The sequence below is a fragment of the Somniosus microcephalus genome, chromosome 9 (assembly GCF_052327205.1).
Source record: "Somniosus microcephalus isolate GS21.2 chromosome 9, FLI_Smic_1.0, whole genome shotgun sequence".
NCBI lineage: Eukaryota > Metazoa > Chordata > Chondrichthyes > Squaliformes > Somniosidae > Somniosus > Somniosus microcephalus.
Window position 1 is genome coordinate 105,109,474 of NC_140995.1, and position 27,260 is coordinate 105,136,733.

General features: G+C 44.9%; 1 protein-coding gene across 5 annotated transcripts in view; it reads left to right on the forward strand.

Moving 5' to 3' along the window:
- Positions 1-27,260, forward strand: part of hadhb (hydroxyacyl-CoA dehydrogenase trifunctional multienzyme complex subunit beta) — a 49,668-nt gene that overhangs the window by 1,235 nt on the left and 21,173 nt on the right. For 4 of the 5 annotated variants that reach the window (XM_085996956.1, XM_085996958.1, XM_085996959.1 and 1 more), the window contains exons 2-9: positions 846-929; positions 2,577-2,618; positions 2,755-2,893; positions 4,425-4,469; positions 4,578-4,677; positions 9,418-9,505; positions 9,855-10,042; positions 13,179-13,359. In XM_085996956.1, the coding sequence (XP_085853082.1) occupies positions 863-929; positions 2,577-2,618; positions 2,755-2,893; positions 4,425-4,469; positions 4,578-4,677; positions 9,418-9,505; positions 9,855-10,042; positions 13,179-13,359 (850 nt within the window). In that variant the 5' untranslated portion in view covers positions 846-862. Of the gene's footprint in view, positions 1-845; positions 930-2,576; positions 2,619-2,754; positions 2,894-4,424; positions 4,470-4,577; positions 4,678-9,417; positions 9,506-9,854; positions 10,043-13,178; positions 13,360-27,260 lie in introns of those variants that run through there. The other variant, XM_085996955.1, reaches the window with a different exon arrangement.

A 27,260-nucleotide genomic window follows, 5' to 3' on the forward strand; every position in this document is an offset into this window, starting at 1 on the left:
AAAGCCCCTGATCCATCTCTCATACAATTTCTCCACATTAGATGAAACTTCCTGGTCCTTTTTCTACCTGGTTTTCATGTGATGTGGGTGTAATTATGCATATTTTTGTCTATTTAATAATAGAGGATGTGTTGTGACTAATAGTGATATAAATATTTTCACTCATGAGGTGACCATAACAAAGCTGTGACATTGCCATTCCTATGGTAGGTCTCTCATTGAGACTTTTTTACTGTTATATATTCTGTTTTCTATCTAGGTAAAAATCTGAATGCATAGCACTGTTTGAAATTCACTAAGCAATTTTAACCATGTTGGTGGTTAAGTGGCTTTATAATAGATGTTGATGGCCTTTCAATACTCTAGGATTGTATTTGGTGTGACTGTGTCCTGGCCAAAGTAAGATGAACAATGAACTGAAATACCCTTTAAGTACAGGTGGTAATTTATGTTGGTGTCTATTCCACATGTAGCTTTTCTTATGACTTTTGTTGTATATAGGGAATACATCATGGTCGGCAGTGTAATAAATGCATTTACGCAAGTAAAGTTAAGTGGATGACTTGGTCAGTCTCATGAGTGACATATTAATTGTATATTACTTCTGGGAATGACATTCCATATATCACAGAAAAAAATTACTTTGTAATGGCATTCCCATGAAGATGAAACCAGTGAGATTTTTTTTTTAACAAAACACTCAGTTACCTTAGCCAGTCATCATGTATCCAGAAATTTGCTTGTGTGTTTGTTCAAATTACTGTTGGTGGGGGAAAATAACTAGACATTCTGTAGGTTGTTGGTGAACAGCTGTCGTGTAATTAATACTTGCTTTCTTTCTATAGAAATTGACCTTTTAATCATGGCTTCCATGTTGGTGCACGCATTCAGAAATGTCCCAACTAATGTGCCGTGGGCTGCAAGGTTAAGTAAGTATATGTATAGAACTATTTTGGAATATTCTTTATTTCCACAAAATGGTACTTGATCCATGAGATTTAACTGCGATTTCCTGCTAATCATTTTTTGGGGTATTGAGATCCCACCATTTCTCATTATGACCCATCCAGGTGGGCATACCTGCTGCCAAAATTACATACTATGTGGGGAAGTGGGGGAGAGAGATGGGGTTTTGACATGCTTGTTTGCTCTCCCATTATAAGTGAGAAAGGAAATGCATACATAAACCAGAACCTCATCTTATTCAGACCAAAATAAGGATGCTTGATCAAAATGTGCAAAAAATTGAGTGAAAAATTCACACATTTTGGGGGAGAAACAATACTTGTGTTGATATGATTTGTTATGTTTAAATGCATTACAATTGGATCTGTGATCTCTACCAGTATTACATAGGCCTAAGTAGAAAGTGTTTCTACAATCTATCATGTATCTTCAGTACCGGTATTGCACCTCATTCAATAATCTGTCTGTTTTAATATCTGATATCATTGCTGGTGGCATGTGCTGGAGCACTAATGTATGAAATCATAGAATAAAAGAAAGACTTGTATTTCTATAGCGCCTTTGACGACTTCAGGACATCCCAAAGCGCCTTACAGCCAATGAAGTACTTTTTGAAGTGTAGTCACTGTTGTGGCAGCCAATTTGTGCACAGCAAGCTCCCACAAACAGCAATGTGATAATGACCAGATAATCTTTTTTTAGTGATGATGTGAGGGATAAATATTGGCCAGGGCACTGGAGATAACTCCCCTGCTCCTCTTCGAAATAGTGCCATGGGATCTTTTACGTCCACCTGAGAGAGCAGATGGGGCCTCGGTTTAACGTCTCCTCTGAAAGTTGGTACATCTGACAGTGCAGCATTCCCTCAGTACTGCACTGGAGTGTCAGCCTAGATTTTTGTGCTCAAGTCTCTGGAGTGGGACTTGAACCCACAACCTTCTGACTCAGAGGAGAGTGCTCCCAATTGAGCCACAGCTGACAATGTAGGGGAATACAGGTTCACTTTCATTCACTCGGCTGAGTTCCCTATCTCATCTATGCTGTTTGGGGAGGCAGTAGGTGGCTTGCTATTGGCGGAAGAGCATGAAGAGGGAAAATTATCCCTTAGATATAGATATCTAGGAAAATGGCTGAGTATCATGATTGAGATGTGAGAGCAGATCCCCACGGCTGATGCTGATTGCAATTGTGCCTTCTGGGGAGAACATGGAGAGATTTAATACCATTAAATATTGTGTATTCTGTTTCTCCTTATTTTACATTTCCCTACAAAGTTTTCATGTATTTGTGTTTATTTGTTGTCACACCAATTAAGTGCAATTTAGGGAAATCATTGCAAAATTGTCTGGCAATACCAAACTTGCTAGTGTTATTACTGCTTCCCTGAAATTAAAATTTACTTTTTTTAGTGTGAGAAGCTGAAAATGATCAGAATCCAGAGATTTATAAGGACATTAAGTATAAAACTTAAGGTGTCTCATGAAATTACCAATTTCTTCACTAGTTTAAAACTGCAAAATTGTTTTATACAATTACTTTAAGTTTTTGATATCTGTAATGGGACAAATGAGATTTAATATTTAATGATAACATCTTTATTTTGAAACTAGATGCACGTTTGTTGAGCTCAGTATCTCCCGTTCAGTCCCAAGGTACAGTGCTTTTATACCTATTTTTCTAATCGCTGACATGCATTTACTTACTGGTTAACTCAATGCTTGACTTTGATTCTTAAAAAATTATTAGGGATATATAAGTTTACATCTGCCTTAAAATTCTGTCCAACAGTGCAATCAAGCAGTCCAACAGTGCAATCAAGCAGTCCAACAGTGCAATCAAGCAGTAAGAAAACTCTAGCAAAACCAGGGTTGAGAAATATTGTCCTGGTTGAAGGTGTCCGAACTCCCTTCTTGTTGTCCGGTACCACGTAAGTATTAATGGTTACGTGATTTGAATCTGCACACCACACTTGGACTGGAATTTTAATCAGGAGTGGGGGTGCTAGGAAGCGGTCGGGAAACACTGGAGAATGGGTTTCCCGCAGGCCCTGACGAATTTAACGGCAGGGCCTGATTTGCATTTCTAAGTTCTGTTTCCCACCCACAGCTAGCCAGATGGAGAGGTGGGTAGGCCTGCGACACCAGGCTGCAGAGAGGAGGGAGCAATGTGGTGGGTGGGGGAGTCCAGGAAGGCAATCGCATGCCTCGTGGGAGTTTCCGATCACGGGAGGGAGGGAGGTGGGCAGGGGGATGGGGGTGGATTAGGCAGGGACGTTGGTTCCCAGATGTAAGTGAAAAGGGACTTACCTCCTGGATCCAGCAGTCCTCGCCTTGCTCTGAGGCCTGAGAAACCCGACCAGCCACAATTAAATTTGAGATGCTGGTTAAATCTGAGGCACGCCAGACTCGTTATAATATTTAAATAGGTGACCTGCCTCCTGGGAGTGGGTTGGCTGCCTGCCCCCCCAGCCAAGCCTCTGTTAAAACCGGAAGTGGGTGGGTTGGAGTCAGGATTCAGTTTTTTAACAATTTAACCTCCCACCTGACCCCAACCCACCTGTTTTTTGGGGTTAAAATTTCCCCCTAGGTGTCTAAAGGCTTGTTTGTGGGGTCTTCGGGTCATGTCTTTGTTGAAGCAAGGAATTTTTTTGGTTTTCTCCTCTGCTTTTCCCTCCTTACCTCTTCTCTCCTGGTCATTTATGCTGTTGTATATTCCACTTGCAGTTGTGGTCTGAGTGCCCATGCTTGCATGTAATTATATATGTGTGTTTAACCATGGAAACCAGTGCAGCTGAGTCCAGTAATATCCTTATTCTGCACCTGCAAAATAATAGTGAAGAGTGAGAATACTGGCAGGCAAGTGTTCATAAAAGGAAAATAATCCATAAAGGAATGAGATTTACCTTTGGCAGGACCTGAAGTCTAGCACTATTCAGCGAGACCATGTGATCATTACATTTAGTAGCAAATGGTGGGAATGTGGCTACTTCCGATGGATCATTAAATGGCTTTTAATGTAAGCAGATGCTCACTGCATTATGCTTCCATATGCAAGCAGCTGCAACTTCTGCAAAAGTTTTACAAACTGCCTCTAACAAGCATGTATTGCAGAAGGCAGCAAGCACTTTTAGCCAGTCATTCAATTTTTTAAGTCTAAAGTGAAGGTACTGATCCTGCTGTCTTAATTGTTCTCCAGCTTTCAGTGCTTGAGTACAGCTGACGAGTTAAGTAGTGAAGTGGAAAAGTATTAAATGTAGTACAGATAAACTACAAGTTGTTGGATTGATCCCCTTTTCAATTGACCAGAGCTTAAAACAAATCTGCTTCTGGCTAGTAGGCAAGTTGAATTTTCAAGTCCTGAATGGTTCAGTGCCATGTATAATTCTGTTTATTACTAAAATAGATGTTTTATCTAACTGTTTAAAAACATGTTAATATATTGAGTCTGTGCTCTTATAGATATGCAGATTTGATGCCGCATGATTTGGCCAGAGCAGCACTACAGTAAGTGAGGAGATCAAACTTTGAAATTCTTATATCTACATTTAATGTGTCCTATTTCAGAATATGTAAATCTTATTATGGAAACTGACAACATTTTTATTCATATAGAGGACTACTTACAAGGACCAATGTACCAAAAGCAGATGTTGACTACGTCGTGTTTGGTACTGTGATTCAGGAGGTTAAAACAAGTAATGTTGCTCGAGAGGTATGTGGGAATACTGCAGTTTAAGATAGTTGTTGATTGTGTTTTTATTTCTTTGCTCATGGTACAGCATGTCTTACTACAGTTTTGCTGTTGACAGCATTGTAATGTACAAAGATTGCTGTCAGTTTCTATACTAGATATTTTCTCTGGTTCAGTGTCATCAGTCACTTCTATAAGTGGACCTCTCATCCCCTACAATCTTTCTGCTCAATATCTAGTTAAATGCTAGCATGACTCACCGATCATAACAGAGAACCCTTACTTCATACACCAACAATTACTACCACATGAGCAGTAGTAGTCATGAATAGTAGTTGGCCAAAACAAACTTAGACCTTAGTTCAAGCTGCTGGCTTTCTGTTGAAAAGAATACTGCGTGTAGTTTTGGAAGTTAACCCCTAGATTTTTAACCAAAATTTGAGGCAGAAAGCAAAGAGTCGTGATAAATTTATGTTTTTCAGATTGGTGGGGCGTGGGTGTGTCCTGTGATCTGTACCTGGATGCTTTTTTTTCTTTTCTAAGCATTACAAGAATACAAGTTACAGAATTCAATGCAGGCAAAAATATTTTTTTGAACAGTGACTCTGTTGCAGCAGTGTCGCTCATCACTGAGGGTGCAGAACATTCTGCAGGGGGAAGAGCCAGAAGGCGTGGTCCATGTCGGAACTGGCGACATAGGGAGGAAGAGGGTTGAGGTCCTGCAGTCAAAGTTTAAGGAGCTAGGGAGGAAGTTAAAAAAGCAGGATCTCAAAGGTAGTAATCTCTGGATTACTCCCAGTGTCACGTGCTAGTGAGAGTAGAAATAGGAAGATATGGCAGGTTAATGGGTGGCTAGAGACATGGTGCAGGAGGGAGGGCTTCAGATTCCTGGGACATTGGGACCAGTTCTGGGGCATGAGATACCTGTTCTACATGGACGGGTTGCATCTGAACAGAGCTGGGACCAATATCCTTGCAGGCAGGTTAACTAGTGGAGGGTTTAAACTAATTCACCAGGGGGTTGGGCACCAAGATGTAATATTTAACAAGTAGAAACAAGGTGCACAGAAGATGGTGAGAGACAGTTAGAGTTAGAAATAATACAGAATAGGTGGGATCATAATAAATAAGAATTCTAAGTTAAGATTGGAGTGCATGTGTGTAAATGCATGAAGTGTGGTTAATAAGGTTGGTGAGCTTCAGACACAAATCGCCACATGACAATATGATGTAGTGGTGATAACTGAGACCTGGCTCAAAATGGTGGGGAAGCTTTTCGAAACAATAATCTGGGAGAAAATTAGTAGCCACTTGGACAAGCATGAACTAATAAAGGAGAGGCAGCATGGATTTGTTAAGGGCAGATCGTGTTTGACTAAGTTGATTGAATATTTTGATGAGGTAACAGAGAGGGTGGATGAGGGCAGTGCAGTTAATGTGTGTATATAGACTTTCAAAAGGCGTTTGATGAAGTACCACAAAATAGGCTTGTTGGCAAAATTGAGGCCCGTGGGATAAAAGGGGAAGTTGCAGCATGGATACAAAATTGGCTAAGGGATAGAAAAGAGAGTTGTGGTGAATGGCTGTTTTTCGGACTGGGGAGAGGTATATAGTGGCGTTCCCCAAGGTTCAGTACTAGGACCAATGTATCCTCTAAGCTGTGCAGCCGCGCAGCTCTCTGCTGGTCCCACGCAGCCTGGGACCAGCTTTTTCAATGTAAAATTTCGTGCATGTGCGAAACTGTGACTGGGCCACGCACCAAAAAAATAATTAGGGGGACATTGATTAGGACCATTGCTGTTTATGATGTACATTAATGACCTGGACTTGGGGGGACAGGGCACAATTTCGAAATTTGTAGATGACACGAAACTTGGAAGTGTAGTAAACAGTGAGGAAGATAGTAATAGACTTCAAGAGGACATAGACCAGCTGGTGGAATGGTTGGACACATGGCAAATGAAATTCAACGCAGAACTGATACATTTTGGTAGGAAGAATGAGGAGAGACCAAACATACTAAATGGTACAATTTTAAATGAGGTGCAAGAAGAGAGAGACCTTGGGGCTGGACAGGTTAACAAAGCAGTTAATAAAGCATATGGGATCCTGGGCTTTATAAATAGAGGCACAGAGTACAAAAGCCAGGAAGTTATGCTTAACTTATCTAAAACACTAATCCAGCCCCAGCTGGAGTATTGTGTCCAATTCTGGGCACCACACTTGGAAAGGATGTGGAGGCTTTGGAGTGGGTACAGAAGAGACTTACTAGAAGGGTTCCAGGGGTGAGGGATTACAGTTACGTGGATAGACTGGAGAAGCTGGGGTTGTTCTCCTTAGAACAGAGAAGGCTAAGAGGAGATTTGATAGTGGAGTGGTGTTTAAAATGAAGAGTTTAGATCGAGTAAATAAAGAGAAACTGTTTCCAATAGCTGAAGGGTCGATAACGAGAGGGCACAGATTTAAGGTGATTGGCCAAAGAAGCAGAGGCGACATGAGAAAAAACTTTTTTGCGCAACGAGTGGTTAGGATTTGGCATGCACTACCTGATAGGGTGGTGGATACAGATTCAATAGTAGGGAATAAAAAGGGAATTGGATAAATACTTGAAGGAGAAAAAATTGCAGGGATATGGGGAATGAGCGGGGGAGTGGAACTAACTGGATTGCTCTTCGAAGGAGCCAGCACAGACTCGATAGGCCAAATGGCCTCCTTCCGTGCTGTATGATTCTATGATCTGTTCCTCCAGCGGTAGCAACGTTGCAGCTACCAAATGTAAACTGCAGCAGTGGGCACAATTTTTTTTCCTGTTTGTCAGTGAGCTGAGCACTCGGCCAACCTGGACAGGTTAGCTATGCAGCTTTCAATCACTGACCTTCCCCAGATATTAGAAAAGAAAACTTTGCTGAAATCACTGCTCAAGATGAGGACGTGTTAGGGAATGGAGTGTTTTTCCATTTTTGTCTATACAGATGACCAGAAAACTATAGGTTAATTAGTATTGCCTATTATGTTGGTATACTTTGATGGAAACAATTTTTGTGCTGCTAGTTGGAAACCTCGCCTACGAAGAGCACATATCAGAAATTCTGGAACATGCTGAGTGTGATTTTTCAATTGTTTAAAATAATGGTCAGAAAGTCGTGCAGAGCACTTGCTGGAATTTCCTATATACTGTATGTTCTCAATTGGTGAGACTTTCCACCAGCAGCACAGATTGACTATTCAACAGTCCATAAAATGGAAATTTTTGAATGTTTAAGGCATGACCTAAGGAGGAACAGTAACAATAAATTTGTAAAGGACAAGTTGTACAAGTGTAATATTTTGAGAAAATCATGGAGTGTATAGATAAAGGGAATATAATGGATGCATATATGGATTTTCAGAAGAAATTTGGTAAGGGGCTGCATAAGAGATTTGTTATGATAATGAAGATATAGTAAAGAGAATATAGTTGCATCGTTAGAGGGTGGTTGGGAGATAGAAGTAAAGAGTCGTGATAAATTGGTGATTTTTGGATTGGTGAGATGTGGGCAGTGGTGTGCCTTGAGATCTATGCATGGATATTTTATTTGTTTTCTATTTATGCAAATGGTTTGGACATAGGCAAAAAAGGATTGCAAACGAAGTGTGCTGCTGATACCAAATCAGGGGGCACACAAAACTAAGGAAGAATGCAAGAGACTGCAGGATGACATAGATGGGTTAGTGGTGTGGACAGATAAGTAGCAGGTTCAATACAGTAACATTTGAAGTGGTACAATTTGTGGGGGGGGTGGGGGAAAGAACCATACTGCTACCAGAGTGGGGGAACAGAACGATTGAATGGTGCAAATACATAAATCTTTAAAGATGGGAGTGCAGGTATTGAAAAGGCCATATTTTTTTAAATAGGGATTCTGGGTTTTTATATGCAGGGTATTGCATATAAAAGCAAGGAGTAGTGCTGCATTTTTATTAGACATTGGTTAGGCTGAAATTGATGCGTGCAGTTCTGGGTCGCCTGTTGCAGGAATGAAGGATATTCGACCTATGGAAAAGGTACAGCTAAGATTCACTAGAATGACACCAGGAATGAGAGAATATAGTTATGAAGAAAGGCTTGAAAAACTGGGAACTTATTCACCAGAACAAAGAAGGCTAAGGGGATCTAATACTGTAAGAGGTTTTCCAAATTATTGTAACAGTTTGTTTGCACTGGTTGATGAATCGGTAATGAGAGAACACAGCTTTCAGATTATCACTAAAAGACTAAAGGGGAAGTTAGAAGAAATGTTTTCAGAGTTATTGGACAAGTGGCTATTGAGGCAGAGACTATAATATTTAAAAAGGAATTAGAAAAGTATTGAAAAAGTAAGAACATGAAGGGATATAGGGAAAGACAGCTCCAGTTGAAGACTTGGTAATGGCACAGGCAAGTGGGTCAAATGGCTCCTTCTGTGTTGCAAGTGTAGTGATCTTTACCAAGTCAAATATAGCATTGCTTAAACGAAGTGCAACATTTTCCCTCACTCGTCCAATAATGTGGCTTAACTCTAGATTTTTGAAGAATGTCTCTTAATTGTGCCAAGTTTTATGAATCAAATGTATAATTTTTGTATCTCTATTAGTACAAAGAATTCCCTAACCAACTGAATGTTATAGGGACTGAGTTAACTCTACGTGACTCCTGAAATAGTTATATTTCATATTATCACAAAAGATGCCATTTTATTGTTTGTGTTCGTTCAATACGCATTGCTCCTATTGTTTTAACAGGCTTCACTTGGAGCAGGGTTTTCAGATAAAACTCCATGCCACACAGTTACCATGGCGTGCATTTCCTCAAATCAAGCGATGACCACAGGCAAGTGCAAGATAAGTGCACCCAACTGTAGCTGAGTTCTTCAGCAAATAGATAAGACTTGCAGTAGCATTTTGGCATGTCCAGTGCAGTGTAAGAAGGGTGACCAATGTTAACTGGTATTCACAAGCTCAACTAACTTGGAATTAAACTGGTTGTTTGCATGCCTCTCTGGAAGGAGATCCCATTCTTATAAATAGCTTGGTTTTCTCAATAGTCCTGGATAAAATATTTTAAGAATGTATGTACTACAACAGGGCCAGCTTCTGAAATGTTTTTGTTGGAATAGAACTTCTGTATAAAACTTTTAACTTTCTCGGGTAATGTTTCTGTTGTTGTATTTGTATTGCAGCTTTTGGCCTAATTGCCTCTGGTCAGTGTGAAATAGTGATAGCTGGTGGCGTGGAGTTCATGTCAGACGTTCCCATTCGTCACAGCAGGAAAATGAGGAAGACTTTACTTGCACTTACCAGAGCTAAGACAATGGGACAGAGATTGTCTCTCCTTGGAAAAATCCGCCCAGATTATTTTGCTCCTGAGGTATTAATACAATGCATTCTTACAATAAGATGGGCAAGAAAGCAGTTGTAAGTTTCAAAATGTTTCCTGATATAAATCAACTATTTGAGTTTGTTTCAGTTTATGTCACGCCACATGTCTAATTGGTAATGACTTAACCTTGAAATGATTTAACCACAAATAGTAGCACCTGAGATTGGTTTTATGCCTCCTTTACATCACAGTGCAGCTTTTTTTTAAATTTGTTCCTAGGCTGTGGGCATCGCTGGCAAGGCCAGCATTTATTGCCCATCCCTTATTGCCCTTGAGTAGCTGGTGATGAGCCATCTTCTTGAACTGCTGTAGTCTGCATGGTGAAGGTTCTCCCATAGTGCTGTTAGGGAGGGAGTTCCAGGACTTTGATCCAGCAACGACGAAGGAATGGCGATATATTTTCAAGTTAGGATGGTGGGGAACTTGCAGGTGATGGTGTTCCTATGCGTCTGCTCTCCTCGTCCTTCTAGGTGGTAGAGGTTGCGGGTTTGGGAGGTGCTGCTGAAGAAGCCTTGGTGAGTTGCTGCAGCGCATTTTGTAGATGGTACACACTGCAGCCACGGTGCACCGATGGTGGGGGTGTGAATGTTTAAGGTGGTGGATGGGGTGCCAATCAAGCAGGCTGCTGATAGACCAGACTTCAGGAGGCAGTTTTCCATTGGAAAACATAAATGGCCACTACTTGCAGTGACACCTATCATTTTATCTGGTTGCCCATGCAGACCATTGATGCAGTTTACACAGTGCTGGCAAAATGTACCTTCCCCGTCCATTAGACCAAGAAGGAAAGTCATTTATAGCTTTTAAACTACTGTTTAATGGGACTAAAAGCCGGCAAATCCCCTGAACCTGATGGCCTACATCTAGTGTTTTAAAATAAGTTGTCTGCACAGATAGTGGATGCATTGTTACTGATCTTCTAGAATTCCCTAGATTCTAGAATGGTCCCCGTGGATTGGAAGGTAGCAAATGTAACCTCACTGTTCAAGAAAGGAGGGAGAGAGAAAACAGGGGACTGTAGACCAGTTAGCTTGACATCAGTAGTAGGGAAGATGCTAGAATCTATTGGTAAGGACGTGGTAACAGGGCACTTGGAAAATCACAATATGATTAGGCAGAGTCAACAGTGTTTATGAAAGGGAAATCGTGTTTGACAAATCTGTTGGGAGTTTTTTGAGGGTGTAACTAGCAGGGTAGTTAAGGGAAACCAGTGGATGTAGTATATTTGGATTTTCAGAAGGCATTTGATAAGGTGCCCCACAATAGGTTGTTACACAAGATTAGGGCTCATGGGATTGGGGTTAATATATTAGCATGGATTGAGGATTGGTTATTGGACAGAAAACAGAGATAGGAATAAACGGCTCATTTTCATGCAGGCAGGCTGTATCTAGTGGAGTGCGCAAGGATCCGTGCTGGGGCCTCAGCTATTTATAATCTATATCAATGACTTAGATGAGGGGATCGAGTGTAATATATCCAAGTTGGCTGATGATACAAAGCTAGGTTGGAAAGTAAGCTGTGAGGAGAATGTAAAGAGGTTGCAAAGGAATATAGACTGGTTAAGTGATTGGGCAAGAAGGTGGCAGAGTATAATGTGGGGAAGTGTGAAATTATCCACTTTGGTAGAAAGAATGGAAAGGCAGAATATTTTTTAAAAGGTGAGACTGGTAAATGTTGGGATTCAAATGCTGGGTGTCCTTGTACACAAATCACAGAAAGTTAACCTGCAGATCCAGCAAGCAATTAGGAAGGCAAATGGTATGTTGACCTTTGTTGCCAGGGGGTTGAAGTATAAGAGTAAGGAAGTTTTGCTGCAACTATATAGGGCTTTGGTGAGACCACACCTGGTGTACTGTGCACAGTTTTGGTCTCCTTACCTAAGGAAGGATATACTTGCCTTAGAGGGGGGTGCAACAAATGTTCACTAGATTGGTTCCTGGGATGAGAGGGTTGTCCTATGTGGAGAGATTGAGTCGAATGTGCCTATATCCTCTGGAGTTTAGAAGAATGAGAGGTGATCTCATTGAAACGTATAAAATTCTTAGAGGGGCTTGACAGGGTAGATGCTGAGAGGCTGTTTTCCCCTGGCTGGAGATTCTGTAACTAGGAGTCATTGTCTCAGGATAAAAGGGTTGGCCATTTAGCACTGAGATGAGGAGAAATGTCTTCACTCAGAGGATTGTGAATCTTTGGAATTCTCTACCCCAGAGGGCAGTGGATGCTCAGTCGTTGAGTATATTCAAGGCAGAGATCGATAGATTTTTGGACACAAAGGGAATCAAAGGATATGGGGATAGGGCAGGAAAGTGGAGTTGATGTAAAAATTCATCTATGATCTTACTGAATGGCAGAACAGGCTCGAGGGGCCGTATGGCCTACTCCTGCTCCTATTTCTTATGTTACTGTGCATGTGCAGCTATTCATTGCTGAGTAGTGCAGAATCCATTCCATAGTGCAAATGGATCAGATTCCACTGCAGCAGGATCTGCAGCACCTTGCAGGACCAATTCTACATTAAGCTGTTCTATAATGTAAAGGAGACACTGGATGCAAATACTTGTGTAGCTTGATTTTTATTCTGTGTTCCCACACTTTTTTTTGAAAAAACACAATATAATCCTACTGGTGTGAACTTTCACTGTCCCTGAAAAGAATTTAAGGTGCTTCTCAGAGCTTTATAAAGATGTTTTACTTCAACAGTAAGATGTACAGCTCCTCTAACTTGTAACCCTGATGTAGAGAAATATGAATACGTTCATCCTTACTCAACTACAGAACCATTATACAATGGACTGTGTTACCCTGAGTGTGGTTTTTTAAACCTCTTTTTGAAAGCTGAATGTTGATCCTCCTGGTTTATAACTTTTCCGAGTTGCCTTCATTAAAATTTGGATGAAAATTATGATAGTGAGGTATAGAACACTGTTGAATGTGGGATAAGGATGGTGGTTTTTTTAATGCTGCTGTAAAGACTGCAAATTGCCTGTGGTGGAAGTGGACTGTTTGGTTAAAGGTCAAATCCTAACTTATGCAGCAAACACTGACGGAATAGCACAAACTAGGTAAATACTGTATTTCAAAAACATAACTTTAGACTTTGTTTATATAATCATTTCTCCAGCTCCCGGCTGTAGCTGAGTTCTCCACCAGTGAGACTATGGGCCACTCTGCAGATAGACTTGCAGCAGCATTTGGAGTATCACGTGCAGATCAGGATGAATTTGCTTTGCGTTCCCATGCTTTGGCCAAGAATGCAGAAACTGAGAAGCTACTTAAAGATGTCATCCCATTCAAAGTGCCAGGTAGTTATCTTTGCAGAAAATCTGCAGCAAACCATTTAACTGAAAATAATGCATTGGCCAAATACTACTGTAAGTATTTGCCTTTAAGTTACTTCTATGTGTATAGTTTTAAAGAGCCTTATTTTTAAGAATATAACATGTGTGTGCATACAGAACATCTTTTCACATTTAGATTGGCCCACAGATTAGTCCTATTTATTTTGGAAAAACTATTGCCACAAGAATTGCAGCAGTTCAAGAACGCCCATCTTGGGCACCTAGGGTTGGGCAATAGAGGCTGCCATGCTGGTGTCATCCACATCCCAGGATCAAGTTTTCAAAAAATCACCTTTATTTACTTTGGCAAACAGTGGATTAGAACCAAGGGGGAAAACTCCTTCAATTCCATCCATCAGTAAAATCAGTTTCAGTAGGTGTCTCTGGCATGTATATGCTGAAAGTTAAATACTTAGCTGAGATGCAAATGGAGGAACACAATAGAAGAAAAACAGCTTCCAATTTCCACCCTTCCCTCACCTTCACATGGTCCATCTCCGACTCTTCCCTTCCCTTCCCTTCCTCGACTTCTCTGTCTCCATCTCTGGGGATAGGCTATTGACAAACATTCACTACAAGCCCACTGACTCCCACAGCGACCTGGACTATACTTCCTCCCACCCCGCTTTCTGTAAGGACTCTATTCCATTCTCCCAGTTTCTCTGTCTCCGCCGCATCTGCTCTGACGATGCCACCTTCCATACCAGTGCTTCCGACATGTCTTCCGTTTTCCTCAGCCGAGGATTCCCCTCTACTGTGGTTGACACGGCCCTTGATCGTGTCCGTTCTATTTCCCGCACTTCTGCTCTCGCCCCTTCCCCTCCCTCCCGGAACCACGATAGGGTTCCCCTTGTCCTCACCTTTCACCCCACCAGCCCCAACATTCAACGGATCATCCTCTGCCACTTCCGCCACCCCCAGCGTGATCCCATCACCAAACACATCTTCCCCTCACCCCTTTCAGCATTCCGAAGGGACCGCTCCCTCCGCGACACCCTGGTCCACTCCTCCATCATCCCCAACATACCTTCCCCTTCACCCGGCACCTTCCCGTGCAAGTGCAGGAGATGCAACACATACCCTTTTACCTCCACCCTTCCCACTGTCCAGGGCCCCAAACACTCCTTCCCAGTGAAACAGCGATTTAATTGTACTACTTGTAATTTAGTATACTGTATTCGCTGCTCACAATGCAGTCTCCTCTACATTGGGGAGACCAAACGCAGATTGGGTGACCGCTTTGTGGAATACCTCCTTAAGGGTGACCTCGAGCTTCCGGTCGCCTGTCACTTTAATTCTCCGCTCCACTCCTCGGCCTCTTGCACTGTTCCAATGAAGCTCAACATAAGAAACATAGAAGATAGGAGCAGGAGTAGGCTATTCGGCCCCTCGAGCCTGCTCTGCCATTCAATGAGATCATGGCTGATCATCCAAATTCAGTACCCTGTCCCTGCCTTCTCCCCATATCCCTTGATCTCTTTAGCCTTAAGAAATATATCTAACTCCTTGAATATATTTAATGAATTGGCCTCTACTGCCTTCTGTGGTAGAGAATTCCACAGGTTCACCACTCTCTGGGTGAAGAAATTCCTCCTCATCTCTGTCCTAAATGGCTTACCCCTTATCCTTAGACTGTGGCCCCTGGATCTGGACTCCCCGGCCATCGGGAACATCCTTCCTGCATCTAGTCTGTCTAGTCCTGTTAGAATTTTATAAGTTTCAATGAGATCCCCTCTCATTCTTCTAAACTCCAGCGAGTATAAGCCCAATCGACCCAATCTCTCCTCATATGTCATTCCTGCCCTCCCAGGTATCAGTCTGGTGAATCTTCGCTGCACTTCCTCCATGGCAAGAACATTCTTCCTCAGATAAGGTGACCAAAACTGCACACAATACTCAAGGTGTGGTCTCACCAAGGCCCTGTACAACTGTAGCAAGACATCCTTGCTCCTGTACTCAAATCCTCTCGCTACGAAGGCCAACATACCATTTGCCTTCTTAACCGCCTGCTGCACCTGCATGCTTACCTTCAGCGACTGGTGCACAAGGACACCCAGGTCTCGTTGCACTTCCCCTTCTCCCAATCTATAAGCTCGAGGAACAGCACCTCATCTTTCGATTAGGCACTTTACAGTCTTCTGGACTCAACATCGAGTTCAACAATTTCAGACCATAACCTCGGCCCCTATTTTTTTCTCTCTCCCACATGGCAGCTGTCTTTCATTCTGCCATCGCCATTTACACTTCCTCTAGAGCCATCTTTTTTGTTTCTTAACTTGTCTCATTACCATCTCTTAATGTCGCTTAATCTCTCCTGCCTTCCACCTTCCATCCTATCACAGACCTTCCCTTTTGTTCTTTCCTCCCCTCCTCCCGCTCCTTGCCCCTGCACTTGTTTGATCTCCAGCTTTTTCCAGTTCTGATGAAGGGTCATCGACCTGAAACGTTAACTCTGTTTCTCTCTCCACAGATGCTGCCTGACGTGCTGAGTATTTCCAGCTTTTTCTGTTTTTATTATAGAAGAAAGACAGATTTGTATTATATAGCGCCTTTCACACGGCCCCAGGACGTCCCAAAGTGCTTTACAACCAATTAAGTACTTTTAACGGTTTGTTACTGTTGTATTGTAGGGAAATGCAGCAGCCAACTTCTGCTGGATCCCACAAACAGCAAAGCAATGAGATAATGAACAGATAATCTATTTTAGGTGTTGATTGAGGGATTAATGTTGGATCGACACAGGAGAACGCCCCTGCTCTTAACAGGGGTGTTCTGTTGACAATGATAACAGTGTTTGAATATTGCGCACAATGCTTTGGATTAGTGTATTTTTCAGATTACGGCTGTAGTATACTGCTTTGGCTTTCTGGTGTGTAGGAATGTAAGCGGAACTCACTGCCTGAAAGGGTGGAAGAAGCAGAAACCCTAATTGCGTTAAAAAAAACACTTGGATATGCACTTGAAGTGTCGTAACCTACAAGGCTACGGACCAAGAACTGGAAAGTGGGATTAGGCTGGATAACTCTTTGGCCGGCACAGACACGATGGGCTGAATGGCCTCCTGTGCCGTAAATTTCTATGATATTCTAAGTTCAGTATAATGCAATTTGAAGGAGGAAATGTAAATTGTAAATTGACAAAATCTTTGATTTGATGCTGTTTAATTCTATACCACTTATTTAATTTCTTGCAAGAATGTTCTATAAATTTTCTTACCCCAAAATTAATCAAGTGAAACCCTAGAATATCTAAAATAAAAACAGAAAATGCTAGAAATGCTCAGCCAGTCAGGCAGCATCTGTGGAGCGAAAAACAGTTAGCATTTCAGGTCGATGATCTTTTATATATAGATATAGATATAGATATATATATATATAGATAGATAGATAGATGATGCGCTATCAATTACTCATAAAAGACTGAGAGTTAGAAGAGTAACTAAAGGCTTTTATTAACAAAAGAATGGAGGTCTGCCTCGAGTGGTCGACCGGTCCAGAAATACAAAGGGCTGGGGAGCAGCCACCTTTATACTAGGACTTGTGGGAGGAGTCAGCCGAGGCATGTCCAGGCATGTACACAATGGAATGCAAACAGTATACAAACAGTGGTTTACCACATTCACCCCTTGTTTAAAATTGAGTCCGGCGGGGTGAAGTGTATTAAAAGTTAGTGTATTGGAGTCTCTCCGGAGGTCTTGTCTGCCGCTGTGATCGGCGTGGCGACGGCGGGGGTAGTGAAGCTTCCGGCATCAAGTCCCGCGTAGGCTGTGGCGCTGGCGTGTCGTCCTCGTAGATGTTGAGCGGGTCGCGGGACCCAGGCCTGCCGTCTGCTGGGGCTGGATATCGGATCGTGGGGGGGGGTGGTAGTGGGTAGTGGGTTACTGCAGCCCCCGAGGGTGCAAGGTCTCTTATGGAGACTGTGTCCTCCCGCCCGTCTGGGTACGCAATGTAAGCGTACTGGGGGTTGGCGTGGAGGAGGTCGACCCTCTCGACCAGGGGGTCCGTTTTATGGGTCCTCACGTGTCTTCTCAGTAGGACCGGCCCTGGGGACGTCAGCCATGGCGGTAGCGATGTCCCCGATGTGGACTTCCTTGGGAAGACAAACATTTTCTCATGAGGGGTGGCGTTAGTGGCAGTGCAGAGCAGTGACCGAATAGAGTGGAGCGCATCGGGTAGCACATCCTGCCAGCGGGAGGTTGGAAGGCCCCTAGACTTTAAGGCTAGCAGGGCGGCCTTCCAAACTGTCGCATTTTCTCTTTCCACCTGTCCGTTCCCCCGGGGGTTGTAACTAGTGGTCCTGCTTGTGGCAATACCCCTAGTTAGCAGGTACTGACGGAGTTCGTCGCTCATAAACGATGAGCCCCGGTCGCTATGGATATAGCTGGGGAAACCGAACAGGGTGAAGAGGTCATTTAGGCATTTAATGACCGTGGCACTGGTCATGTCCGGGCAGGGGATGGCGAACGGGAAACGGGAGTACTCATCAATAATATTGAGGAAGTACACGCTGCGGTCGGAGGAGGGGAGAGGCCCTTTAAAATCGACGCTCAGGCGCTCGAAGGGGCGAGTGGCTTTTATCAGGTGGGCCCTGTCTGGTTTATAAAAGTGCGGTTTGCACTCAGCGCAGACTTGGCAGTTCCTGGTCATGGTCCTGACCTCCTCAATGGAGTAAGGTAGGTTGCGGGCCTTGACGAAGTGGAAGAACCTGGTGACCCCCGGGTGGCAGAGGTCATTGTGGAGGGCCCGCAGTCTATCGATCTGCGCGCTGGCGCAGGTGCCACGCGATAGAGCATCCGGGGGTTCGTTGAGCTTCCCGGGCCGGTACAAGATCTCGTAATTGTAGGTGGAAAGTTCGATTCTCCACCTCAAGATCTTGTCATTTTTGATTTTGCCCCTCTGCTTGTTGTTAAACATGAAAGCGACTGAACGCTGGTCAGTGAGCAGGGTAAATCGTTTTCCGGCCAGGTAGTGCCTCCAATGACGCACAGCCTCCACAATAGCCTGGGCCTCCTTCTCAACAGCGGAGTGTCTGGTCTCCGGGCCCTGGAGGGTTCGTGAAAAGAAGGCCACGGGTCTCCCCGCCTGATTGAGGGTAGCGGCCAGGGCAAAGTCGGACGCGTCGCTTTCCACCTGGAAGGGGATGGATTCGTCCACTGCGTGCATGGTGGCTTTGGCGATGTCCTCCTTGATACGGTGGAAGGCTAAGCGGGCCTCTGCCGTCAAGGGAAAAGAGGTGGACTTGATCAGCGGACGGGCCTTGTCCGCATAGTAGGGGACCCACTGGGCGTAATAGGAGAAAAACCCTAGGCACCTCTTCAGGGCCTTGAGGCAGTGGGGCAGTGGGAGTTCCATAAGGGGACGCATCCGGTCGGGGTCGGGACCGATGACTCCGTGTTCCACAACACAGCCAAGGATGGCGAGGCGGTTTGTGCGGAATATGCACTTCTCCTTGTTATATGTCAGGTTCAGGAGTTGGGCGGTGCGGAGGAATTTTTCGAGGTTTGCGTCATGGTCCTGCAAGTCACGGCCGCAGATGGTCACATTGTCCAGGTATGGGAAAGTGGCCTGCAACGCATTTTGATCTACCATCCGGTCCATCTCCCTTTGGAAGACGGAGACCCCGTTGGTGACGCCAAAGGGAACCCTAAGGAAGTGATAGAGGCGGCCGTTTGCCTCAAAGGCAGTATACTGGCGGTCCTCAGGGCAGATAGGGAGCTGGTGGTATGCTGATTTCAGGTCAATGGTCGAGAAGACGCGGTACTGCGCGATCTGATTGACCATATCAGCTATGCGGGGGAGTGGGTAAGCGTCCAGTAGGGTGTAGCGATTTATTGTCTGGCTGTAGTCGATGACCAGGCGCTGCTTCTCGCCGGTCTTAACGACCACAACCTGGGCTCGCCAGGGGCTGGTGCTGCCCTCAATAATCCCTTCCTTCAGGAGCCGCTCCACTTCGGTTTTAATGAAAACCCTGTCCCCGGCGCTGTATCGTCTGCTCTTTGTGGCGATGGGCTTACAGTCGGGGGTGAGGTTAGCAAACAGTGGGGGGGGGGTGACTCGGAGTGTGGAGAGGTTGCACCTGGTGCACGGCGGGCAATTTGGAAGCTGCTGGCTGCGGACTGTGAGTGGGGGGAGGGGTCCACCGTACGCCATCGTAACACTTTTAAGGTGGCACTGAAAATCTAACCCCAGTAGAACGGCAGCGCAGAGGTCGGGCAGGACCAGAAGTTTAAAATTATCGTACACAGTCCCGTCTACTATGAGTGTCACCACGCAGTAGCCGCCAATGTCCGCTGACTGGGACTCGGAGGCCATAGAAATCCGCTGGTGCGCAGGCAGGACTGGGAGAGAGCAACGCCGCACCGTGTCAGGGTGGATGAAGCTCTCCGTGCTCCCAGAGTCAAAAAGGCAGATTGTATCATGACCATTTACCTTAATGTCCATTGTGGAACTGGCCAGTTGGTGCGGTCTCGCTTGGTCCAGTGTAACGGATGCCAGCGTAGGGGTCGGTGTGTCGCTGCGGGTATCAGATGAGGCGGTGTCGGGGGCCTGCTGCGTCCCGGCTGTCGTCCAAGATGGCGGCGTCCATGATCCCCATGTGGCTGGAGGCGTCCAAAATGGCTGCTGTACCGGTGATTCGCACATGGCCGAGGAGGCCCAAGATGGCGGCGCTGCTGGGGTTCGGGGTGGCTTTGGCCCTGCAGACGCTAGCGTAGTGTCCCTTCTTCCCGCAGCCCGAGCAGATCGCGTTTTTCGCCGGGCAGCGCGCTCTGGGGTGTTTTGCCTGGCCACAGAAGTAGCATTTCTGGCCTTGGGGCACTGCTGTCTGGCCTTGGGACACTGCTGCGGTAGTTGGGCCGTTGCTGGGGTGTGGCTGGGGTGGCACGGCGCTATGAGGCGGTCCTACCGTGTCCCAGGCTGTCGTTCCCCGCGGCGTCCACGGTGCAGAGGAGTAGGCATCCATGCCCTGGTAGGCTGCATCCAATGATAGTGCGAGTTCAGAGGCCTTGTTGAGGTTGAGGTCACTCTGCTCCAACAGTCGCTGTCGGGTGTAATTGGATCTGTGGCCCGCTACAAAAGCGTCCCGGATAAGTTCCTCTGTGTACACGGCGGCCTTTACATCCTTACACCCACAGGCCCGGCCAAGCACGGACAGTGCCTGAAGATATTCCACGGTCGATTCCCCAGGTTGTTGTTTACGACTCCCCAGAAGGTGCCTGGCGTACACTTTGTTCACTGGGCGCGTGTACTGGTCCTTGAGGAGCTTGATAGCATCCGCGTATGAGGTCGCGTCTTGGATGACCGAGTACACTCGGTGGTTCACTTTGGAGGTCAGGACATCCAGTTTGTCCTCTTCCGATTTGATTGCTTCGGAGGCGGTCAGGAATTTTTCGAAACACTTAAGCCAGTGAGTAAACTTGGTGGATGAGTCCGCCTCCCGATGATTTAAGTCCAGGCATGCTGGTGTGAGGATCTTTTCCATTATAAAAATTTTGTTAATAAAATTGATGCGCTATCAATTACTCATAAAAGACTGAGAGTTAGAAGAGTAACTAAAGGCTTTTATTAACAAAAGAATGGAGGTCTGCCTCGAGTGGTCGACCGGTCCAGAAATACAAAGGGCTGGGGAGCAGCCACCTTTATACTAGGACTTGTGGGAGGAGTCAGCCGAGGCATGTCCAGGCATGTACACAATGGAATGCAAACAGTATACAAACAGTGGTTTACCACAATAGATTTTTGGACTCTAGGGGAATCAAGGGATATGGAGATCAGGCAGGAAAGTGGAGTTGAGGTCAATGATCAGCCATGATCTTATTGAATGGCGGAGCAGGCTCGAGGGGCCGTATGGCCTGCTCCCACTCTTATTTCTTATGTTCTTATCTTCCTATAACTCAACTATTTGACCCATGCCAGCTGTTTTTCCCAACTGACATTTCTTTGGCCTCAGTAAAACAAACACACTCCATCTTTCGTCATTATCCCTCAATGAAAGTAAAATAAACTCGGAGCCTCTTTATAACTGAAGAGTCTTAAGCAACAGAATTATTCATGCTTGAACCCTGCCTAATAAATTAGTGCCTTTTTTCACACAGTATTACAAATTTATCCTCCACAGTGATCTATAACAGGTTTAAATAACATGTTTTAACCTGTAATCAATCACAATCAAATTTCATCTGCGGACTTAATTCACTTTCTTGGTAAGAGCTTTACTTTAATCGAAAAAAAAAGGTAAGTAATCGCCCCAGATTCTTTTTCCTTTTCAGCCTTCGCTAATCGATAAGCTTCAAAATAGCAGCCCTTGATCCCTCACGCCCCTTTTAATAACAACAACTTGTATTTATATAGCGCCTTTAACATAGTAAAACGTCCCAAGGCACTTCACAGGAGCATATAAAACAAAATTTGACAGTGAGCCACACGAGATATTGGGGGAGGTGACCAAAAGCTTGGTCAAAGAGGTAGGTTTTAAGGAACGTTTTAAGGGGGAAAGAGAGACGGAGAGGTTTAGGGAAGGAATTTCAGAGCTTGGGTTCTCGGCAGCCGAAGGCATGGCCACCAACGGTGGAGTGATTAAAATTGGGGATGTGAAAGAGGCCAGAATTGGAGCTGCGCAGATATCTCCGAGGGTTGTAGGGCTGGACAAGATTACGGAGGTACGGAGGGATTTGAAAACAAGAATGAGAATTTTAAAATTTAAGGGAAGGTATTTTATTACATCTATTCCCCATCTCCAAGTTTGCAGACGAGACAAAGCTGGGTGGGCGTGTGTGCTGTGAGGAGGATGCCGAGAAACTCCAGTATGATTTGGACAGGTTGGGTGATTGGGCAGAAGCATGGCAGATGCAATATAACGTGGATAAATGCGAGGTTATCCACTTTGGTGTCAAAAACAGGAAGGCAGATTATTATCTGAACAGCAATAGATTGGGAGAAGGGGAAGTGCAACGAGACTTGGGTGTCCTTGTGCACCAGTCGCTGAAGGTAAGCATGCAGGTGCAGCAGGCAGTTAAGAAGGCAAATGGTATGTTGGCCTTCGTAGCAAGAGGGTTTGAGTACAGGAACAAGGATGCCTTGCTGCAGTTGCACAGGGCCTTGGTGAGACCACATCTTGAGTATTGTGTGCAGTTTTGGTTGCCTTACAGAATATGAGAGTAAGCTATCAGGGAACATAAAAACTGACTGTAAAAGCTTTTATAGATATGTGAAGAGAAAAAGATTGGTGAAGTCAAGCGTAGGTCCCTTGCAGTCAGAGTCAGGGGAATTTATAATGGGGAACAAAGAAATGGCAGACCATATTTTGGTTCTGTCTTCACAAAGGAGGAAACAAATAACCTCCCAGAAATGTCAGGGAACATAGGGGCTGATGAAAGGGAGGAACTGAAAGAAATCTGTATTTGTAGGGAAATGGTGTTAGGGAAATTGATGGGATTGAAGGCCAATAAATCCCCAGGCCCTGATAATCTACATCCTAGGGTACTTAAGGAAGTGGCCCTAGAAATAGTAGATGCATTGCTGATCATCTTCCAACATTCGATGGAATCTGGAACAGTACCCATGGATTGGAGGGTAGCTAATGTTACCCCACTATTCAAAAAAAGTGGTAGAGAGAAAACAGGGAATTACAGACCGGTAAGCCTGTCATCGGTAGTGGGGAAAATGCTAGAGTCCATTATAAAAGATGTAATAGCAGAGCACTTGGAAAACAGTGACAGGATCGGACAAAGTCAACATGGATTTACAAAAGGTAAATCGTGCTTGACTAATCCACTGGAATTTTTTGAGGATGTAACTGGTAAAATAGATAAGGGAGAACCAGTGGATGTGGTGTATTTGGACTTTCAGAAGGCTTTCGATAAGGTCCCACATAAGAGATTAGCGTGTAAAGTTAAGGCACATGGGATTGGGGGCAAGGTATTGACTTGGATAGAGAACTGGTTGGCAGATAGAAAGCAAAGAGTTGGAATAAACGGGTCTTTTTCCGAGTGGCAGGCAGTGACTAGTGGGGTACCGCAGGGATTGGGGATCTCATTGAAACTTATAAAATTCTCACAGGACTAGATGCAGGAAGGATGTTCCCGATGGTCGGGGAGTCCAGACCCAGGGGTCACAGTCTAAGGATAAGGGGTAAGCCATTTAGGACAGAAATGAGGAATTTCTTCACCCAGAGAGTGGTGAACCTGTGGAATTCTCTACCACAGAAGGCAGTAGAGGCCAATTCATTAAATATATTCAAGAAGGAGTTGGATATATTTCTTAAGGCTAAAGGGATCAAGGGGTATGGGGAGAAAGCAGGGACAGGGTACTGAATTTGGATGATCAGCCATGATCTCATTGAATGGCGGAGCAGGCTCGAGGGGCCGAATGGCCTACTCCTGCTCCTATCTTCTATGTTTCTATCTATCCTCCAGCTTACTTAAAATAGGATTTTTTTTATTGGCGTTCCTGATTTGATCTTTTGACTTCTAACCCCTCTCCCCTGAAATTTCAGTAATATCACCCTTTTAAGATGAGGTAGTTGAATGTGTGCCAATGGGGTAAATCAGTTCACTGTCCTACTTCTAATGGGGCCTTTTCATTGTATGCCTGTGGCTACATTACAACAACAGCAACTTGTGTATTTATATAGCACCTTTAACGTAGTAAAACGTCCCAAGGCGCTGCACAGGAGTATTGGCAACAAATTTGACACCGAGCCATATAAGGATAAATTAGGGCAGGTGACCAAAAGCTTGGTCAAAGAGGTAGGTTTTAAGGAGCATCTTAAAGGAGGAAAGAGAGGTAGCCAGGTGATCAGGTTTAGGCAGAGAATTCCAGAGTTTAGGGCCTAGGCAACAGAAGGCACTGCCACCAAAGGTTGAACGATTATCATCAGGGATCCTCAAGAGGGCAGAATTAGAGGAGCGCAGATATCTCTCGGGGGGGGGGGGGGGGGGGGGGGGGGTGGTGCAGGGCAGTTGTGGGGCTGAAGGAGATTACAGAGATAGGAAGGGGCGAGGCCATGGGGGGGGATTTGAAAACACGGATGAGAATTTTGAAATCGAGGCTCTGCTTAACCGGGAGCCAATGTAGGTCAGCGAGCACAGGGGTGATGGGTGAACGGGACTTGGTGCGAGTTAGGACACGGGATGACCTCAAGTTTACGTAGGATGGAATGTGGGAGGCCAGCCAGGAGTGCGTTGGAATAGTCAACTCTAGATTAAGCTGAAAACTCCTGATACCTGATTGTGAATGCTAAGCAGCAACAGGCCTGTTAAATACTTAGATGGGAGACTGTCTGGAAATACCAGGTGCAGTAGTTTCGTCTCCAGTGGTAGGCCCTCCATTAAGCCGCCTTAGCAGAACCACTGAGTGGTTTATAAAACCAAGCCTACCTGGTAGTTTGCTCCTTGACCTGATCAAATCTGTCATCCACAGGTCCAGGATGCGCAAGATCACTAGACAGGATTTCTCTGACTGCTTGCTCATGTTTTGAAAGATATCTTATGCCCAGATAACCTTTGAACACTGAGCACTGGAAGTTTTGGTTACATTTTTCATCTGCATTATTTGCTTGTGCTTACCTAGGGAGGGTAAAGATAAAGATCTCTCCATTCTCGCCCAACATACCGTAGCCCCCAACTTCAGAAGAGAACCCTTACTAAACTAGTATGACATTTTCCATCCTTGCTGCCTCGCTGAGTCAAATTGCAATTAGTTACAAATTGGGACAATATTGTGCTCTGGAATTAGCCCATTAGGAACTAGGTTGATGGTGTTCACACTTCAAGCAGGATTCCTACAGCCAGTATTTGTTTACTTACTTTTATGTATATTGTACTTGTAGTAAAACCTGTCTGTTTTCCTCCACCCACTGGAGCTGGACCTATAAAATTTGACTGATTTCAAAGGCCATTTTTTCAAGTTTGACCTGTTCATATCATTAAAACTACCACGCATTTTTGGCACACTCTCCTGAATCTAAGGAGCAAGACAGACTCAGTGGAGTTGTCAGCAGCCCAAGTAAGCAAATGCACCAGAATGGGTTTTCTTCTTGGTGTTGCTTGAAGGAAATATAAGTAAGAGCTGTGAAATTCATCAGTTTTCCACTGGCTGTTAGTCGGTGTATACCCAGCAATATGACTCAGCTGGTTACACAAAACTTTGCCATCTGTTATACAGCCTAACACATCAGAGGGTTTATATCAGAGCAACTAATGTCATTCCAATCAAACAAATTATTGCTTGCTGCAAAGCAAGAATGAGTTTGTATGGCTAAGCAACTTGGAGAGGGGCCTGAACTCGCTGCGAGCAGCCGAGGAGGAGTGGACCGAGCCAGGAACCAGAGCAGAGAGAAAAAAATCCAGGAGTCCAAAAAACAAGGTGTGACATCACAGGAAAGCAGGGAAGTGTTAGGTTGGTCAGTATTTCTCTCTCTATCTTGGACATTGGTTTAAATTAAGAGCCGGGATTAAAAACTAAACGTTCAAAAATAGGGAGCTGACTGGTGAGTCTGGTAAGTGTTCTTACTTGGCTTTCTTAAAGTTTTTAAGTTTATTCCAGCTAGGTTAGTAAATAGTCTATTAATTAGAGGTATGGCAGGGCAGCTCACACCCGTGGAATGCACATCCTGTGCCATGGCCATGTGGGAAGTCCTGGACACCTCCCGTGGTCTGGACGACCACATGTGCGGGAAGTGTCGCCAGCTACAGCAGCTCGAGCACCGGGTTACGGAGCTTGAGCGGCGGCTGCAGTCACTGCTGTGCATCCGCGAGGCTGAGCGCTACGTGGATAGCGCATTTCGGGAGGTGGTCACCCCGCAGCTTGAGTGTGCAGGCAGAGTGGGAATGGGTGACCGTCAGACAGAAGAGGAGGCCCTGGCAGGTAGTGCAGGAGGCCTCTGAGCCCATCTTGCTCACCAACCAGTATTCGGTGCTGAGTACTGGTGAGGGCGATGGTTCCTCTGGGGAGTGCAGCCAGAGCCAAGTCCACAGCACCATGGAAGGCTCAGCTGCACAGGCGTGGGGGAAGAGGAGAGGGAGAGCCATAGTGATGGGGGATTCAATAGTTAGGGGAGCAGACGGGCGTTTCTGCGGCCGCAGACGTGACTCCAGGATGGTACGTTGCCTCCCTGGTTCCAGGGTCAAGGTTGTCACTGGACGGCTGCAGGGCATTCTGAGGGGGGTGGTCCATATCGGTTAACAACGACATAGGTAGGAAGAGGGATGAGGTCCGGCAGGCAGAGTTTAGGGAGCTAGGGAAGAGGTTAAAAAGCAGGACCTCAAAGGTAGTAATCTCCGGATTACTACCAGTGCCACGTGTTAGTGAGTACAGAAATAGGAAGATAGAGCAGATGAATGCGTGGCTGGAGAGATGGTGTAGGAGGGAGGGCTTTAGATTCCTGAGGAATTCGAACCGTTTCTGGGGGAGGTGGGACCTCCAGAAGCCAGATGGGTTGCAACTCAAGGGAACAGGACCAATATCCTCGTGGGAGGGTTTGCTAGTGTTGTTGGGGAGGGTTTAAATTAGCTTGGCAGGGGGATGGGAACCTAAGTATAGAGTCAATAGGGAGGGAAGAAAAACTGGAATTGGAAAACAAAAACATAGAAAGTAAATTGGAAGGACAGAGGAATCTATGGCTAAATAGTAGTCAACAAGGAGGTTTGCCTATACTAAATGGTATATACTTCAATGCAAGGAGTATAGCGAACAAGGCAGATAAGCTGAGGGCACAGGTAGATACTTGGGATTATAGCTATTAAGAGACGTGGCTGAAAGAGGGGCAGGTATGGCAGCTCAACATTCCTGGTTACAGGATTTTCAGACAGGATAAAAAGGGAGGGGGGTCACGGTATTGATTAAAGAAACTAATCTGGAGGAGGAGAT